General features: G+C 42.8%; 1 protein-coding gene across 11 annotated transcripts in view; it reads left to right on the forward strand.

Moving 5' to 3' along the window:
• CDK14 (cyclin dependent kinase 14) overlaps positions 1-18278 on the forward strand; it is a 662006-nt gene that overhangs the window by 468596 nt on the left and 175132 nt on the right. For 7 of the 11 annotated variants that reach the window (XM_044946425.2, XM_044946421.2, XM_044946419.2 and 4 more), the window contains one exon: positions 4812-4875. In XM_044946425.2, the coding sequence (XP_044802360.1) occupies positions 4812-4875 (64 nt within the window). Of the gene's footprint in view, positions 1-4811; positions 4876-5437; positions 5579-18278 lie in introns of those variants that run through there. The other 4 variants (XM_044946423.2, XM_044946427.1, XM_044946424.2 and 1 more) reach the window with 2 other exon arrangements.

Genomic DNA, 18278 nt, shown 5'->3' on the forward strand with positions numbered 1-18278 from the left:
AATATTGTATTTTCAGTGCTTTGCCATGGGCAGTGTTTCCTGCAGAAGCAGCGTTGACTTCTAATTCTTCTTTTCCTTTGTCCACTTTCTGTCTCCTGTGCAAATGGCCTAGTAGTCGTAGACAGGGGAATATTTTTTTGTGACGTGAAATCTCACCAGTCAATGTTCTAATGACTGAAAAAGAAAGTCTAATGTATTTTTTCTTTGCAGGTGATTTTTGTGAGATGAACATGGTATTATCACTTTGAAATGAAACTCTGGTTATGGAGGAGGATAGTGCTGGTTAAAAAGCTTTGTAACATAAACATTGTAGAAGCAGGTACAGTCAGGGTATCAATTATACCTTTATTAGGACTGAGAGAACAAATTTCACATTCTGGCTGTACTAGCCATTGTTTATAAGACTTGGTTGTTACTGTTGTTCAGTCCCTAAGGCATGTCCAACTCTTCGCAACCGATGGGCTGCAGGGTTCCCTGACCTTCGCTATCTCTGGAGTTTGCTCAGACTCATGTCCATTGAGTCAGTGATGCCATCCAACCATCTCATCCTCTGTCATCCCCTTCTCCTCCTGCCCTCAATCTTTCCCAGCATCAGGGTCTTTTCAAATGAGTCAGCTCTTCACATCAGGTGGCCAAAGTGTTGGAGTTTGAGCTTCAACATCAATCCTTCCAATGAACACTCAGGACTGATCTCCTTTAGGATGGACTGGTTGGATCTCCTTGCAGTCCAAGGGACTCTCAAGAGTTTTCTCCAACAACACAGTTCAAAAGCATCAATTCTTCGGCACTCAGCTTTCTTCATAGTCCAACTCTCACATCCATACATGACCACAGGAAAAACCACAGCTTTGACTAGATGGACCTTTGTTGGCAAATAGTGTCTCTGCTTTTCAATACGCTATCTAGGTTGGTCTTAACTTTCATTGCAAGAAGTAAGCGTCTTTTAATTTCATGGCTGCAGTCACCATCTACAATGATTTGTGAGCCCCATAGAATAAAGTCAGCCACTATTTCCACTGTTTTCCATCTGTTTGCCATGAAGTGATGGGACTTCATGATGTCATGATCTTCGTTTTCTGAATATTGAACTTTAAGCCAACTTTTTCACTCTCCTTTTTCACTTTCATCAAGAGGCTCTTTAGTTCCTCTTCACTTTCTGCCATAAGGGTGGTGTCATCTGCATATCTGAGGTTATTGATATTTTTCCCGGCAGTCTTGATTCCAGCTAGTGCTTCCTCCAGCCCAGTGTGACAATATACAGCCTTGACGTACTCCTTTTCCTATTTGGAACCAGTCTGTTGTTCCATGTCCAGTTCTAACTGTTGCTTCCTGACCTGCATGCAGGTTTCTCAAGAGGCAGGTCAGGTGGTCTGGTATTCCTGTCTCTTTCAGAATTTTCCACAGTTTATTGTGATCCACACAGTCAAAGGCTTTGGCATAGTCAATAAAGCAGAAATAGATGTTTTACCAGAACCCTCTTGCTTTTTTGAACTTGATCTCTGGTTCCTCTGCCTTTTCTAAAACCAGCTTGAACATCTGGAAGTTCACGGTTCACGTATTGCTGAAGCCTGGTTTGGAGAATTTTGAGCATTACTTTACTAGCGTGTGAGATGAGTGCAATTGTGCAGTAGTTTGAGCATTCTTTGGCGTTGCCTTTCTTTGGGATTGGAATGAAAACCTTTTCCAATCCTGTGGCCACAGCTGAGTTTTCCAGATTTGCTGACATATTGAGTGCAGCACTTTAACAGCATCATCTTTCAGGATTTGAAATAGCTCAACTGGAATTCCATCACCTCCACTAGCTTTGTTCGTAGTGATGCTTCATAAGCACCACTTGACTTTGCATTTCAGGATGTCTGGCTCTAGATGAGTGATCACACCATCATGATTATCTGGGTCATGAAGATCTTTTTTGTACAGTTCTGTGTATTCTTGCTACCTCTTCTTAATATCTTCTGCTTCTGTCAGGTCCATACCATTTCTGTCCTTTATTGAGCTCATCTTTGCATGAAATGTTCCATTGGTATCTCTAATTTTCTTGAAGAGATCTCTAGTCTTTCCCATTCTGTTGTTTTCCTCTGTTTCTTTGCATTGATCACTGGAAGGCTTTCTTATCTCTCCTTGATATTCTTTGGAACTCTGCATTCAAATGGGTATATCTTTCCTTTTCTCCTTTGCTTTTCACTTTTCTTCTTTTCACAGCTGTTTGTAAGGCTTCCTCAGACAGCCATTTTTATTTTTTGCATTTCTTTTTATTGGGGATGGTCTTGATTCCTGTCTCCTGTACAATGTCACGAACCTCTGTCCATAGTTCATCAGGCACTCTGTTTATCATATCTAGTCCCTATGAATATTAGTGTTAATTAATGGAGAAGGCAATGGCACCCCACTCCAGTACTCTTGCCTGGACAATCCCATGGACAGAGGAGCCTGGTAGGCTGCAGTCCATGGGGTCGCTAGAGTCAGACACGACTGAGCGACTTCACTTTCACTTTTCACTTTCATGCACTGGAGAAGGAAATGGCAACCCACTCCAGTGTTCTTGCCTGGAGAATCCCAGGGACGGCGGAGCCTGGTAGGCTGCCCTCTATGGGGTCGCACAGAGTCGGACACGACTGAAGCGACTTAGCAGCAGCAGCAGCAGCATACAGAGAAAAGCACTAAATTCCTTAACTTGGGATATCTGGTTTTCTTTAATTTGCAAAAAACAAAAACTTTTGAAGTTCAGACTCCCTGACCTTTGTTGTAAAACTTCTACATAACCTGACTCTTCCCCCAGCATCCCTTGTCTCCTTGGAGCAGTCCTCTCAGGCTCACTTGAGATGCTGTCTCCTGGGCTTGAAGTCCTAAAAATTCCACCAAATAAAATGTAATTCTCAACTTTCATGTTGTGAATATTTATTAAGTGGACGTGGGGATAGAAAAGTAGATGGTCGGCTAGAAAGGATGTACAACTTGAGAGTCGCACGTTAAGTTTTATTCGGGACAAAATGAGGACACTAGCCCAGGAGGCAGCACCTCTGATGTCTCTGAGAGACCGCTCCAAGGAGGCAGTGGGGGAAGGTTGGTATATGAGGGTCTGGTGAAGGGGGAGCTCAATGCAATCAAACACTTACTGTACAAGAGCTTTTCTGCCAGTCACCAGGAGCTGACGTCACCATGAAGGGATTTAGTGATTTTTCTAGTTGGGAGAAGGCAATGGCACCCCACTCCAGTACTCTTGCCTGGAAAATCCCATGGACGGAGGAGCCTGGTAGGCTGCAGTCCATGGGGTCGCAAAGAGTCGGACACAACTGAGCGACTTCACTTTCACTTTTCACTTTCATGCATTGGAGGAGGAAATGGCAACCCACTCCAGTGTTCTTGCCTGGAGAATCCCAGGGACGGGGGAGCCTGGTGGGCTGCCGTCTATGGGGTCGCACAGAGTCGGACACGACTGAAGCAACTTAGCACAGTAGCAGCAGCAGCTAGATATGAAGAGATGTAAGGATTGGGATTATGAAATCAGTTCCTGAAAATATCCAACTATCTAAAGCCCTGTCCCAGCAGATTCCCTGGAGCACAGAGTGCTTCACTCCACCCTGAACTCCTTCAGGGGTGTTGAAGGTCAACAGATGCAGAACAGGGTTCAGTCTCCTCAGAGGCAGATGGCAGACACCCTTGTTGTTCAGTCACTGGCAGTGTTCTTGTGATGTGCTGTATACTTAGTCGTTCAGTGGTGTCTGACTCTTTCCGACCCCATGGACTACACCTCTCCAGGCTCCTCCGTCCATGGGATTCTCCAGGCAGGAATACTGGCGTGGATTGCCATGCCCTCCTCCAGGGGATGTTCCCAATCCAGGGATTGAACCCTGGTGTCCCGCATTGCAGGTAGATTCTTTACCATCTGAGCCACCAGGGAAGCTTGGCAAATGCCAATTTGTAGTTGACCATGAATGGAGAAGGCAATGGCACCCCACTCCAGTACTCTTGCCTGGAAAATCCCATGGACGGAGGAGCCTGGTGGGCTGCAGTCCATGGGGTCGCGAAGAGTCGGACACAAGTGAGCGACTTCACTTTCACTTTTCACTTTCATGCATTGGAGAAGGAAATGGCAACCCACTCCAGTGTTCTTGCCTGGAGAATCCCAGGGACGGGGGAGCCTGGTGGGCTGCCGTTCATGGGGTCGCACAGAGTCGGACACGACTGAAGCGACTTAGCAGCAGCAGCATGGGGAAAGAAACTGAAAGTGTGGAAAGGAAAAGCTAGTGTAGGGAGAACAGTATGTGGGGGTGAAGAAGCTGTGTGTCACAAGACTAAAGCTGTTAACCAGAACAAATAGGGCGGCCAGTGCAGAATGTAAGCATCCCAAGCCGTCTGTCCTGTTTCCTTGAAACCTTGTGCCACCCAGAGAGCAGATGTGGGGGAAGAAGTTACAGAATTCTTAGCACTGTTAAAGATGACATGTCTGATAGCGCCGTGAAGGACAAAAGCTCTTGAAAGAGTCAGGAGGGGCACATACATACTTTATTCAGTTCTGTGAAGATGACAACTCATCCTTTGCGTGCCAGGCCTACTTCTTAAGTTTGGAGTTGATAAAACGCAGCAGATTTAACTTGCCTTACCGCATTTAGCTGCATTTGTTAAAACACAGACATTCGACTCGGGTGGCTCTTTAGCTGTTTTTACTGAAATAGAATCCCTGGCACACAACAACGGAAAAAAGGAAATCAAGAGTTTCATCATATGCAGTGTATTGTTTTCTACACTGGAGAATCTTGAGTGCTTTGGAAATAATAAGTCTGTCTCCACAATTTCCTGCTCTCCACTAGGTCCTTGGAACGCCCAATGAGGACACGTGGCCCGGAGTTCACTCTTTACCACATTTTAAGCCAGGTATGTTTCACTGATTACAAGACTGCTTCTGACATGCGAACGGTGAACGTATAGAAGTGCTCCCTGAGGCTAATATCTTACCTGGAAAATTCTGGTTACGTTTGCCACTGTGTACTCTACCTCTTACTGGAGTTGTTTCGTCTTCACGGTTTATTTGTTGGTGAAAATAGACTGAACGACTTCCCCCATCAGTGTTTCACCATATGTTTTTTGTTTGATTTCACTGGCTAATCTTGAAGTGACCTCTCATTTCATCCTCAGTTAGACTAGCTTCCATGTCTGTAAAAAAACAAACTTTAAATCTAGCTGCTATAATCCATCTGTGTGATTTCTAGTAATAATACTAAAAAAGTGTTAAATTGGAAAAAGTAAAAATCATATTTGATTTATGTTTAAAAACTCTAGTAATACATGGTCAATTAATTTGAGTTTAGACATAGAAAATGTTCTATATGTCCAGCATTCCACTTAAAAAGAAAATGTTAAAATATTTACAGCCTGAACCAGAAAATCTGAGAGAAAATGTGAAACTTTTAAAATGCTGTCAGTTTTTTCTTACCAGTAGGTGGCAGTCAAGAAACTTCCAGTTTCAATGACACTCGGAAGAAGAATCTCAAAATGGTCTATGTAATTTTTATAGGCAAATGAAAGCTTTAGCATTGGAAACTTAATAAAAATATGTGGGATAAATTACTGTAAAGTATGCTTTTGTTTTTATTTTCTCGGTTAAAAAACATGAATTATAAAATGCAGAAAGTTAACGTTGTTAGTTGCTCAGTCGTGTCCGACTCTGCAATTCTTTGACAGACTGTAACCCACCAGATTCCTCTGTCCATGGAATTCTCCAGGAGAGAATACTGGTGTGGAGTACCATTTCCTTCTCCAGGGTATCTTCCCAACCGAGATATCAAACTCGGATCTCCTGTGTAGCAGGGAGAGTCTTTACCATCTGAGCCACTGGGGAAGCCCTACCATTAAATTACCGAAAGGAATTTTATGGACGATCTAATGGTCTATTGCTTTATAAGGGGAAAGAGCTATGAATAATTACTGATACAGGAGTCAAGTACATTCTTTTTCTCCCCTTCCTCTCTTCTGGGGCACCATCAGGAATTAACTTATCAATCCCAAAGAATGACTGAGATGGGAAACTAGTTTTATTCTTAATATTTCTCTTCTGAAGGTATACAGTGTGCTGAGAATTCTTTTATCTTCTTTGGCTGCCCCAAGGACTCTTTGTACTTTTACTGAATATTTTAAATAACCTCTGTGTCCTGAAAGACTATAGAAAGTTATCAATTGAATGTGGATTTCTCTTTCTTTAACTGAGCAAGAAGCATTCTCTAACTACTTTTATTGCGTTTACGGGAGAACAGAGCTCTTAATAAATATTCCAAATGTGGGGTCTTGAAGAAGGCTAGCTTCCTTCTGTTAATATCTAAAACCTTAAGTCCTAGGGAAATAAAACAGAGAATATGAAAAGAGTTGAATAAAGTTAGATGCAGAAAGGAATAATTAAGATAGTCATTTGGTCTGCCAAGTGTCTGGACAAGAAAACATGGAGTAAGTGGTTTATCTTGGTGTGAATAGGTTTATCTCCATCAACAGCATACAAAAGCACTTATTAAATGTGTTCTGGGAAAGTATTATGATGTGATTCAAATTGAACTAACAGTTTGAGAACTTCATGAGATTAAGGACGCGGAATAGTACATATTTTGGTTCAATAAATGTCTGTTTCCCTGAATTATATTAAATGTTTAAGCATTATTTATGTGACTCTGATGATAGACATGTATAAATTAAGGTATATGTATATATTAAATGTTAAAGCATTATTTATGTGACTCTGATGATAGACATATATAAATTAAGGTATATGTATGCACACACACACATATATATATGTTTAAGTTATTAATTTTATGTATAAGTGCAACCACAGATATATAAAAGGTAAGGGGGGATTTCCCTAGTGGTCCAGTGGTTGAGAATTCTGGTCCCAGAGGATCCCACAGGCCTCCAGGCAGCTAAACCCCTGCACCACAACTGCTGAGCCTGCACACGCTAGAGCCCAGGCTCCGCAGCAAGAGAGGCCATTGCAATGAGAAGCCTGAGCGCCACGACTGGAGAAAGCCTGGGGGCACAGCAACAAAGACCCAGGACAGCCAAAAATAAATAAGTAAAATTAAGAAGAAGAAGAAAAAAAAAGTAACGGGGATCCAGAAGAATAATGTGTTTAGATGTGCATAAGGTATGGATGCTGACAAGCAAAAAACAGCTCCACATAATGCTTAGGGCTTGTGGGTGAGAGTAGATGAGATACATGCTTCCTGAGTTCCCTTGGGCGGAGTCAAGGAGACAAAATAATAGACTGAGACAAAGGGAGTCTTCTGAGACCATCAGGGAGTCCTGGGGAAGGAGTTACGTATTCCCGGAGGGGAAATTCTAGTCCTAGGGCCTACCTGCCCCACCCCACTTTCCCCCTCCGCATTCTGTCCCCAAAGAGTGCCTCAATAAGTCTCAGGGATGATAAGAACGTCTGAGCCTTGAAGACATACTTTGTTTTGCTTTGTTTGATAGACTTTCTTTTTTAGAGCAGATTTCGGTGCATAGCAAAACTGAGCAGAAGGGGCAGAGACTTCTGGTATACCCCCTGCCCTGACGCATGTGCAACCTCCCCCATTTATCAGTGTCCCCCACCAGCTGGTACATTTGTTACAGTCTGATGAACCTCCACTGACACATCATTATCCTCAGTGTCCAGATTACATTAGGGTGTGTTCTTGGCGTGGTACACTCTACGGTTCTGTGCGTGTATGTTCTGAGTTGTATCCAACTCTTTGAGAACCTCATGGACTGTAGCCCGCCAGGCTCCTCTGTCCATGGAATTTTCCAGGCAAGAATACTGGAGTGGGTTGCCATTTCCTCCTCCCGGGGTTCTTCTCAATCCAGGGATTGAACCTGTGTCTCCTGTATTGGCAGGCGGACTGTTCACCCCTGAGTCACCTGGGAAGCCTCTAATGACTTTTGGCCACCACTGTGGTATCGTACAGAGTAGCTTCACTGCCCTAAGGATCCTCTGTGTTCTGCTTCTTTACCCCTCCCTCTCTGCTCACCCCTGGCAACCCCTGATCTTTCTACTATCTTCATAGTGGTGCCTTTTCCAGAATGTCATGTAATTGTAATCATGCAGGATGTTGCCTCTTCAGATTGGCTGCCTTCACTTACTAATATGCCTTTAAGGTCCGTCCAGATCTTTTCCTGGCTTGATAGCTCATTTTTTTTAGCACTGAATAATACCCCATTATCTGGATGCACCCCTGCTTATGTAGTCATTCACCCACTGAAGGACATCTTGATTGTTCCAGGTTTTGGCACTTATGAGTAGAAATGCTATAAACATCCCTGCACAGGTTGTCTTTCTTCTTCATCTTCTTTTTTAAAAGTAAATCAAGTTTATTTTTTAAAAGGAAAAATTAAAAACCCCTCAATGGCACTGATTTTTAAATTGGTAGAAAGTCGTTATGGTGTTTCATAATGGACCAAGAGGTATAAGATATCACAGGATAAACACTTTCCAGATTACTTTAGTTCATTTTCCCCTATTAAAAATAATGTTTATAGGTCTGTCTAACCTGTGAAAACAATTTCAGTCTAACTACATGAAATCATTCCAGAAACACCGATGGGCCCTTTGGACATCCAGAGACTGGGCTGGCTGAAATTGTTATCCAGTTCTGTGCAGGGTTTCCGGTGGACATGTCCACGGGTTCACTTCTCTTGCCTCCTCTGTCCTGCTCTGTCCACCTTCCCTTCCCATGGCCCTGCTCACTCCTAGCTGAGCCTTGACATAGTTCTTCTGTTGTTGTTATTTATTTATTCCTAGTTAGTTATTTCAAAGACTTTATCTTTTAGAGCTGTTTTAGATTCACAGCAAGATTGGCCATAAAGGACAGAGATTTCCCATATATTCCCTGCCCTCACGTGTGTATAGCATGAAGAATTTTTAGGGCAGTGAGACTGCTCTGTGTGATACTGTAATGGGGGATACATGTTTACGTATGATTTTCAAATCCAGAGAAAGTACAACATCAGGAGTGAACCTGAATATAACTTGATAGTGATGTGTCGACGTAGGTTAATCAGTCGTTAACAGAGGTACCACTCCGGTAGGGAATGTTGATAATGGGGAAGCTAAGCCTGCCTAGTTTTCATGTGCACATATGTTTTCAGCTCCTTTGGGTAAATACCAAGGAATGTGATTACTAGGTTGGACATCCTTTGCCCAGGTTTTGAATAGATAATAAGTTTAAGCAACTCACAATATCTAACAGTATTATAAAGGAACACAGTGCAAGGCCTCCCACCCCTTTCTGCCCCCTGCCCTCTTCCCCAGAACCACTGCCCCTGCGATAAGCCCCCATTTCGTTAGTTTCCCTTATATTTCTTTCATGTATGTAAATGTAAGAAATTGTGAATGTCTGTTTTTGTATTTCCCGTATTAAACACGATTTGGGGTCTTGCTCTTCTCATGAATGCATTCTGTAGGTCCTTTCCTGTCACCATATAGAGGAGGTCAGTGGTGGCTTCCCTCTCTTCCTGCAGCCACATAGCTTTACACTGGGTGGATTTAACCTGTCCCTGGGCTTCCCAGGTGGCTCAGCAGTAAAGAATCCACCTGCCACTGCAGGAGCCACAGGAGATGCAGGTTCAATTCCTGGGGCAGGAAGATCCTCTGTTGTAGGAAATGGCAACCCACTCCAGTATTCTTACCTGGAGAATCCTAGCTATAGTCCATGGAGTCACAAAGAGTCAGACACAACTGAGCCACTGACCAGGCACGAACCTGTCCCTACTTGTGGATGTTTGGGTTGTTTCCAGTGTTTTGCTATTGTAAATTATTGCAACCCTATACATATATACTCATAAATATGCACATTGCATGTATGCAAGTTTTTCTGAAGGATAAATGACCAGAAGTAGGGTTCAAGATTTAATAACTGTACAGTGACCATTGAACAACATGGGTTTGAGCTGTATGGGTCCATTATACATGCATTTTTTCCATTAATACACTCTGCAGTATGGTTGGTTGACTTGCGGAGGTACAACACAGGTATCAAAGGCAGCCTGTAAATTATAGGCATATTTTCAACTGCACAGAGGGTCGGTGCCCCTTACTCCTTTGTTGTTCAAGGGTCAGCTGTATACGGTTACAGTTTTGAACACTTCTGTGAAATTGTTGTCCAAAGTTCAGTTCAGTTGTTCAGTCATGTCCGACTCTGTGACCCCATGAACTGCAGCACACCAGGCCTCCCTGTCTATCACCAACTTCTAGAGTTTACCCAGACTCATGTCCATAGAGTCGGTGATGCCATCCAGCCATCTCATTCTCTGTCATCCCCTTTCCTCCTGCCCTCAATCTTTCCCAGCATCAGGGTCTTTTCAAATGAGTCAGCTCTTCACATCAGGTGGCCAAAGTATTGGAGCTTCAGCTTCAACATCAGTCCTTTAGGATGGACTGGTTGGATCTCCTTGCAGTCCAAGGAACTCTCAAGAGTCTTCTCCAACACCACAGTTCAAAAGCATCAATTCTTTGGCACTCAGCTTTCTTTATAGTCCAGCTTTCACGTCCATACATGACTACTGGAAAAACCATAGCCTTGACTAGACGGACCTTTGTTGACAAAGTAATGTCAACAAAGCTTTTTAATATGTTGACAAATTTTAATGTTTTTTTAAATTTTAATTTAATTTAAATTTTAAAATTTTAATGTTGACAAAGCTTTTTAATGTGCTGTCTAGGTTGGTCATAACTTTCCTTCCAAGGAGTAAGCATCTTTTAATTTCATGGCTGCAATCACCATCTGCAGTGATTTGGGAGCCCCCAAAAATAAAGTCAGCCACTGTTTCCACTGTTTCCCCATCTATTTGCCATTAAGTGATAGGACCAGATGCCATGATCTTAGTTTTCTGAATGTTGAGCTTTAAGCCAACTTTTTCACTCTCCTCTTTCACTTCCATCAAGAGGCTCTTTAGTTCTTCTTCACTTTCTGCCATAAGGGTGGTGTCATCTGCATATCTGAGGTTATTGATATTTCTCCCGGAAATCTTGATTCTAGCTTGTGCTTCTTCCAGCCCAGCGTTTCTCATGATGTACTCTGCATATAAGTTAAATAAGCAGGGTGACAATATACAGCCTTGACGTACTCCTTTTCCTATTTGGAACTAGTCTGTTATTCCATTTCCAGTTCTAACTGTTGTCCAAAGGGATGGTACCATTTGGCTGTTATGAGCAATGCATGAGAACTTCTTCTTCACTCCACGGGGTATAGTCAGACTTTTTGATTTTGCCTGTTAGCTGACAAAAAAGTTTTTAATATAGTTTTAATTTGCATGGGTTGAGCATCTTTTCATATTTTTCAGAATCTCTTGTATTTCCTTTTCTGTGACCAGCTAATCACTTTTGCCCAATTTACAGTTGAGTTATGTGTCCTTTGTCATTTTCTTAATTAATTTCTAGGAATTCTTTATATATTAGAGAAAGTATCCCTTTTTTCTATAAAAAGCTTTTGCATCTCTGGAATTTTTTAAATGATTGTTTCTAACTTTTAACCAATTTTTAAAATAAGCCTCATTCACGTATCTTACTAGATTTGTTTAAATTGTTTTTGTTTACTAGAACAAAACAATTTGTTTTGTTCACATATCTTACTAGATTTGTTTAAATTGTCTCAAGAGTAAAGAAATCTGTGTGGCTTAGAACAGTACAGTCATTATATTTTTTAAAAAGACCATGAGTCTCTTGAATGTAGCATCTGCTCATTTAATTCCTAATAGGGCTTTTTAAAAATTCATTGATTCATAGTTTATTTCTATAGAATAAGTTAAACTTATTTATTAATGCAACAGTATGTGCTGAGCACCATTTGTATGGTTAGCAAGTGGGAAGATTGCAGTGAACAAAACACACAAGACCCTGGTAGGTGGGAGAGGTGTATGGTAAGTAAAGTAGATTATGAAGTGGTAGAGAGTATACAGAGGGAAACAGAACAACAAATGGGTACAGACAGTTCCAGGGAAGGGAGTGACTTACACTTTTAAATTGTAAACAGAATCAAGGCCGTCATCACTGAAAGGATAATGATTGACTGAGGGACAGGAAGAGAGAGAAGCAGGCAGGTATTTGAAGGAAGAACTTTCCCGAGAGAACAGCAAGTGCAAAGGTCCTGGGGTGGGAAGGAGAGCGGTGGAGAATGAGGTCAGAGGCAAGAGCACGGGGGCAGGTCAGAAAGAACCTTGAGAGGAGACCTTCACCCTTTACTCTGAGCAAGACAGAAAACACAGGGCCATTTTGTACAGGATAGCCCATGACCTGGGTCACATGATGGTAAAATCATATCACACTGGGTCTTGTGCTGAGATTGGCAGCCCATGCAGAATCGGGGAGGTCAGTTAGGAGACCATGATGTAGTCTAGGCGGGAGATGAGGAAATGTGCATGAATAAGATGGTCTTACTTTCTCAACTGCTCCATTTTAGCTCAGAGCTTAACACGTTTTCCCTTGGAAAGTATGGTCAAAGTGAAGGAACATTTTGAGAACAATTGTTAAGATATTAAAGGAACAGTTAGATAACAATTGGGATTTATTCTTTAGTATTTAGCATGAATGTGTCCTCCTCTGCACTTATATTTATGCTAACACAAAATTCCTTTACCTCTGGTCTCCATAGCAACCAGGCAGCGGGGACAGGCCGCAGCTGCAGAAAATAAATAAATATATGTAACACACAGGTGCACATGTGCACACACACGTGCGTGTATTACATGTAATAAGGAATCCAACCTTGGAACTTTCATCATTCACTTCTCTTTAAATTTCTCTCTAAAGAATTGGGAAGTGAGTCTGTCTTCTTTGAACCTGACTGCCTTCTCATTTCTTTTCGCTCAGCCTCAAGTTCTGTGGTTTATGATCTCCAAATGAGAGGTCTCTCCATATATGAAGTTAACCCTAAAAATGCATGCCAGTATACAGTAGGTATAGACAAATACTGTTTGATTCCACTTATATGAGGTACCTGCTGCTGCTGCTGTTTAGTCCCTAAGTCGAGGCCGACTCTTTGCAACCCCATGGACTGTAGCCCACCAGGCTCCTCTGTCTGTGGGATTCTCCAGGCAAAAATACTGGAGTGGGTTGCCCTGTCCTCCCCCAGGGGATCTTGCCAACCCAGGGATTGAACCTGCATCTCTTGCTTGGCAGGCGGCTGTACCACTGCACTGCCTGGGAAACCCTCCATTTGTACAAGGTACCTGGAATAATCAAATTTGTAGAGTCAGAAAGTACGCCGGCAGTGCGGGGGCAGGGAGGGGGAATGGGGGCTTAGTGCTTAATGGGGCCAGAGTTTCAGCTTAGGAAGGTAGAAAATTTAAGAAGTGGATGATGTTGAAGGCTGCATTAGTGCCACTGAAATGTACAGTTAAAGGCGGTTAAAAGAGTGTGTTTTATATTATAATTATTTTATATTTATAAAATATAAATATAAAATATTTATATTTTACCACAATAATAAAAAAAATTAGAGGTCTGTCCCCCTCTGCCTCTCCCTTCGGTCCTCTCTATGTTTCTCTCCCCCCTCTCCCCCTTCCCCCCACCTCTCGTACCAGAGTGGCTCCTCTGCCACCATCTCCAGGATGCTTGCTGTGGATCAGCCTCAGAGGTGCGAGGTGACACCCTGGTATTCTTAGCGCTACATTCTGTCACCTTTGATGAGATTCATCACCAGCCAAACCTCATTGTCTATCAAAAGTAAGAGTCCATCGCAAAATGACGACATTTGCCCTTTCGCTTGGTTCACCGTGACTCACTCCCAGCATGCTTTTGTGTCATGCCCTCTGCTCCATTTCCTTCTGGGACAAGAAGAGTCTTCCCATCTGGGTCCCAGGACCACTCTGTCCTGCCTGCTTTACATCAGCAGAGGCCACATGGCTCATATACCTCTGATGAAGTGATGCTTGGAATTTTGGGTTATAAGGCAGAGCATTAATATTTTTAAAAAACATCTTGTGTATGTTTTGGAGGGATTGATTGGATTTTGTAGAATTGTGGGGCTTCCCAGGTGGCTCAGTGGTAAAGAATCTGCCAGCAATGCAGGAGACACAGATTTGATCCCTGAGTCAGAAAGATCCCCTGGAGTAGAAAATGGCAACCTACTCCAGTATTCTTGCCTGGGAAATCCCTGGACAGAGGAGTCTGGTGGCCTGTAGTCCAGGGTGTCACAAAGAGCTGGACTCAGCTGAGCTGGAACACTGCCTGTCTGAAGATAAAGCCAGGATGCTGGACATCCTGCCTTGTGTGAGGCAAGCCCACGTTTGCCTCGCATGACCTGCCAGTCTGTAGGGAACAGGCCTGAGAATTGTGGTAATCCCAGATCAGGGCAGAATATAGGTTCTATAGGCAGGTTATAGGCATTTGAGGTTCTCCAGACAGGTAGAATCGGTGTGAGGAACAGAATTCTGAAAAGATTTTGCAGTTCCCTGCTGTCAAGGAAAACTGCAGGACTCCTTGAGCTGGGAGTGAAAGTGGTATTTTGGTTGTGCCTTAACTACTGAAGCAAGCTGAACATTACAGCAGAAGGAAGTTCCACGGGGCGTCTCGCCCTGCTCAGTCTTTCGTAAGGCAAGGAGCTGAGGTCAGAGATATTAAAGGACTTCCCCAAAGTCACTGTCAGGTGGAAGTAGATCCCAGGAGATCTCAGCCTGGATTTCAATTCAGGGCTCTTTTTTTACAGAATGAACCATGGGGGATCATGTTGCTGCATCTATATTATAATTTCTCATTGACATTCTTCTAATGGACAGTTTCTTGACAATTAGGCTAACAAGAAAGTAGCCACAAAAAAAAAAAAAAATAGAAAGATCTGATTTCTGTATTTAGAAACCACAAACATCACTTTTACATGAAATAGTTTGGGCCCCAAATAACATGTAGAGTCCATGTATGATACTTGTATTCATCTCTTAAATGCTTCCAACACAGGGGGCATTCAGCAACTATTTCATGACCAGTTATTATTCAGGAGTTTAGAAAAGGAAGCCACTGTAAAATTCAGGGAGAGAAAAATGTTCCTAGACCAGAAGCAATTCAAAGTAATGAAATTAGACTGAAATAATTCTGTTTTCCTGAATCAAGCAAGGAAACAGAGAATTTCTAAAGCGATTATATTATTCTGAAGAGAAGTTATCTAATCCAAGAAGCAGCTTGAGGAAAGTTTGTTAAAGTCTGCAAGAATTTCTTGCAGTAAATGCAGTAAGATAAAAACAAAAGAATTAGCTGTTGGAAGCAAATTGCAAGATGATAATATTTTAAACATTTTGTGCCCAAAACTAAGCCCACAGACATACTGACCTTGAAGGCAACAGGCGAGTTTGGATTTAGTTGTACTCATTTTCTGTAATGAGGTAAAAAACTTGTTAGTCCTGCCTATTCACAGGCCGAACTGAAGTCCCCAAACTAAATCGATCCAGACTTCTTAATTCCAGAGGGAAGATGTAAATTATTTCAGGAATAGATACCATGATGATAACACCTTATATTTATGTTGTATTTTAATCAATACTACTTACAAAACATTTCAACATATTATCTCATTTGGTATTTAGAATAACTGAGTGGTTATCATGTTACTTGCTAAGTTACCCTTGGTGGTGGTGGTGGTTTAGTCTCTCAGTCGTGTCCTACTCTTAGTGACCGCATGGACTGTAGCCCGCCAGGCTCCTCCATCCATGGAATTTTCCAGACAAGAACACTGGAGTGGGTTGCCATTTCCTCCTCCAGGGGATCTTCCCAGGGATCGAACCAAGTCTCCGGCAGCTCTTGCGCAGACAGGTGGAGTCCTTTCCCACTTGAACACCTGGCAAGTTACCTGCTAGTGTTACCCTCTGTGAGTAGGGGTATCTTCTTTGAAACTTGTGCTTCCAATAAATTGTCAACTCCAAACTCCCTCTGTGGATGTTTCCTTTTAAATGTCCAGTCCTTGGTACATGTTATGGGAACTGCTCCGTTTCATGATTTGCAGACCAGAGGAGATCTGAAGCCTAAGCCTTTGTTCCCCTCAGGACTTTCCCCTTGTCTTTAAAAAGGTGATGGGAAAACTGCAAGCAGTAAAAATTGTTCAGTGGGATGTTCAGTGCAGGGAGGTTGAGAGGAGGGCAGTTTCCTGACAGGATGTTGGCCTGCAGAGACCACACCTGCTGTTAGGGGACAGCTGTGGACATGCGGGGTCATCTTCCTTACTTTTCTGGAAGCTTCCCATCCACTCCCTCCAGCTCACAGAAGCCCTGTGGCGGTTAAATGAGATCATCCATTTTTACATTCTGTTTACCACCTTTTACATACTTACTTTTAAGATTTGAACTAATATAAAGGTGCTTTTAAATTGTTAAGAGCATGTATCTACAAACTAGGATTTTGTACCATTTATATTGTGTCCTTTACCAGGTATTTCCTTTCCCACTTTATGCTTTTCCTCAAGAATCCCTCTTTATGTCTTTTTTTTTTTTTTTTTTTTTTTGAGTGCTTGATAGTTAATGTAACAGTCATGGGTTATGTCTGAATATTCAAGGGCGTAACTATGTGACGGTTATAAAGATTGACTTGAAAGATTCTTCTGCAAATCTATAGCCATCATCTCAGATTTTTTATTAATTTGTGTATTATCCATTTTTGGCCGTGGTGGATCTTCATTGCTGCCTGCGCTCGGGCTTTCTCTGCTTGTGGCGAGCAGCGGCTACTCTGCAGTTGTGGTGGGCAGCCTTCTCACTGTGGGGCCTTCTCTGGTGGGGCTTGTGGGTTCAGTAGATGTGGCATATGGGCTTAGTGGCCCCATGGGCATGTGAAACCTTCTGAGACTTGGGGATCAAACCTGTGTCCCCCAAACCTGCATTGGCAGCCAAATTCTTAACCACTGAGCCACCAGGGAAGTCCTATCTCAGATTTTATTGCTAAAACCTTGTGGGTCTGCCTGCCCTAAGGCTCAGGACATTTAAAGCTGTCTCCCTGCACCATCGACCACCACCTTTTTCAACTCTGTGCTTCCTCATCCCAGTAAATACCACTACAGTTCCACAGTGAAAAAGCCAGTTAATTAGTACATTTAGGGGGTACATGAACTTTACAGAGCAGAGGAAGTTAAACAGTGTTAAACGTGACCAGAAGGGTACACTGTCTGGACGTTCGGACTTTCTGATCCTGGCCCTCGTGCTGTGAGTCACGGGCGGCTGTGAGCAGGGGAGAAAATGCTGGAGCCGAGAGCTCACGTTTCAATCAGCAAGAGCCAGATGCTCCAGACACTCTCATGTACTCGGATTCTTAACAAGTGCTCCCTGGGTGCCAGGCAGCCTTGGAGGTGCCAAAGACACAGTTGCGAACAAAGCAGATAAGCCCGTGGTTTATGAGGCGTCCGTGCCAGAGGGGAGACAGGTAGAAGACAAATTACAAGTCAGCGCGAATGGAGCAGCAGGGGTGGGTTCCTGATGGCCAAGGTGAAGAGCTAGGATTTTTACTCGAAGTGCAAAAGGAATCAGCGAAGGGTTTTTGAGCAGAGGAGGAAACTGATATTGTATGTTTTCTGAAGGACCTGCTGGCTACAAAAAGTCACGAACCTGTTTCAGAGATGGAAAGGGGCTTCATCTCAAGTGTGAACTCTTCTTGATTGATGGTATCTGCCCACGACTCTGGGCTGAGAAGGGTGCATAATAGCAAATCCAGGCTCAGGGAGTAATTATTTTCACACCAGTTAACAGTGATGCCATAGACATGGGCTGTAGGCTTTTCCCCATAGGTCCGTTTATAACTGACTAAGGATTTGATATGCAGAAAAAAAAAGTCATACATGTGGCCAACACTATAAAATAAAAATTTTAAATAGCCAAAAATCATGATAATTACTGAAAATGTAAACTAATAATTCAGCTCTTCTCCCATAGGCAAACCTGTTGGGGGGAGATATCTTTATAAATTGTAGAAATTCATTTCAGTGCAAGGAAGGGTCTGTCTATACTGACTTTCTGGGTATCTGCTTGAAGAATTTCCCATTTATCTTCACTAGAGGGCATCCATAATGAGGGAGACAAACATTGTCCAAGAAATGCCAGAGAAAATGTAGTGAGATTACATGTAGTGAAATTCTTCTGATAATGATTGTGTGCATGCATGCTCAGTCACTTCAGTCATGTCCGACTCTTCTTGACTCCTTAAACCCGCCAGGCTCCTCTGTCCCTGCAATTCTCCAGGCAAGAATAATGGAGTGGATTGCCATGCCCTCCTCCAGGGAATCTCCCCGACCCAGGGATCAAACCTGAGTCTCTTATGTCTCCTGCAATGGCCCTTTACCACTAATGCC

Source organism: Bubalus bubalis, chromosome 8 (genome assembly GCF_019923935.1).
Source record: "Bubalus bubalis isolate 160015118507 breed Murrah chromosome 8, NDDB_SH_1, whole genome shotgun sequence".
Classification (NCBI taxonomy): domain Eukaryota; kingdom Metazoa; phylum Chordata; class Mammalia; order Artiodactyla; family Bovidae; genus Bubalus; species Bubalus bubalis.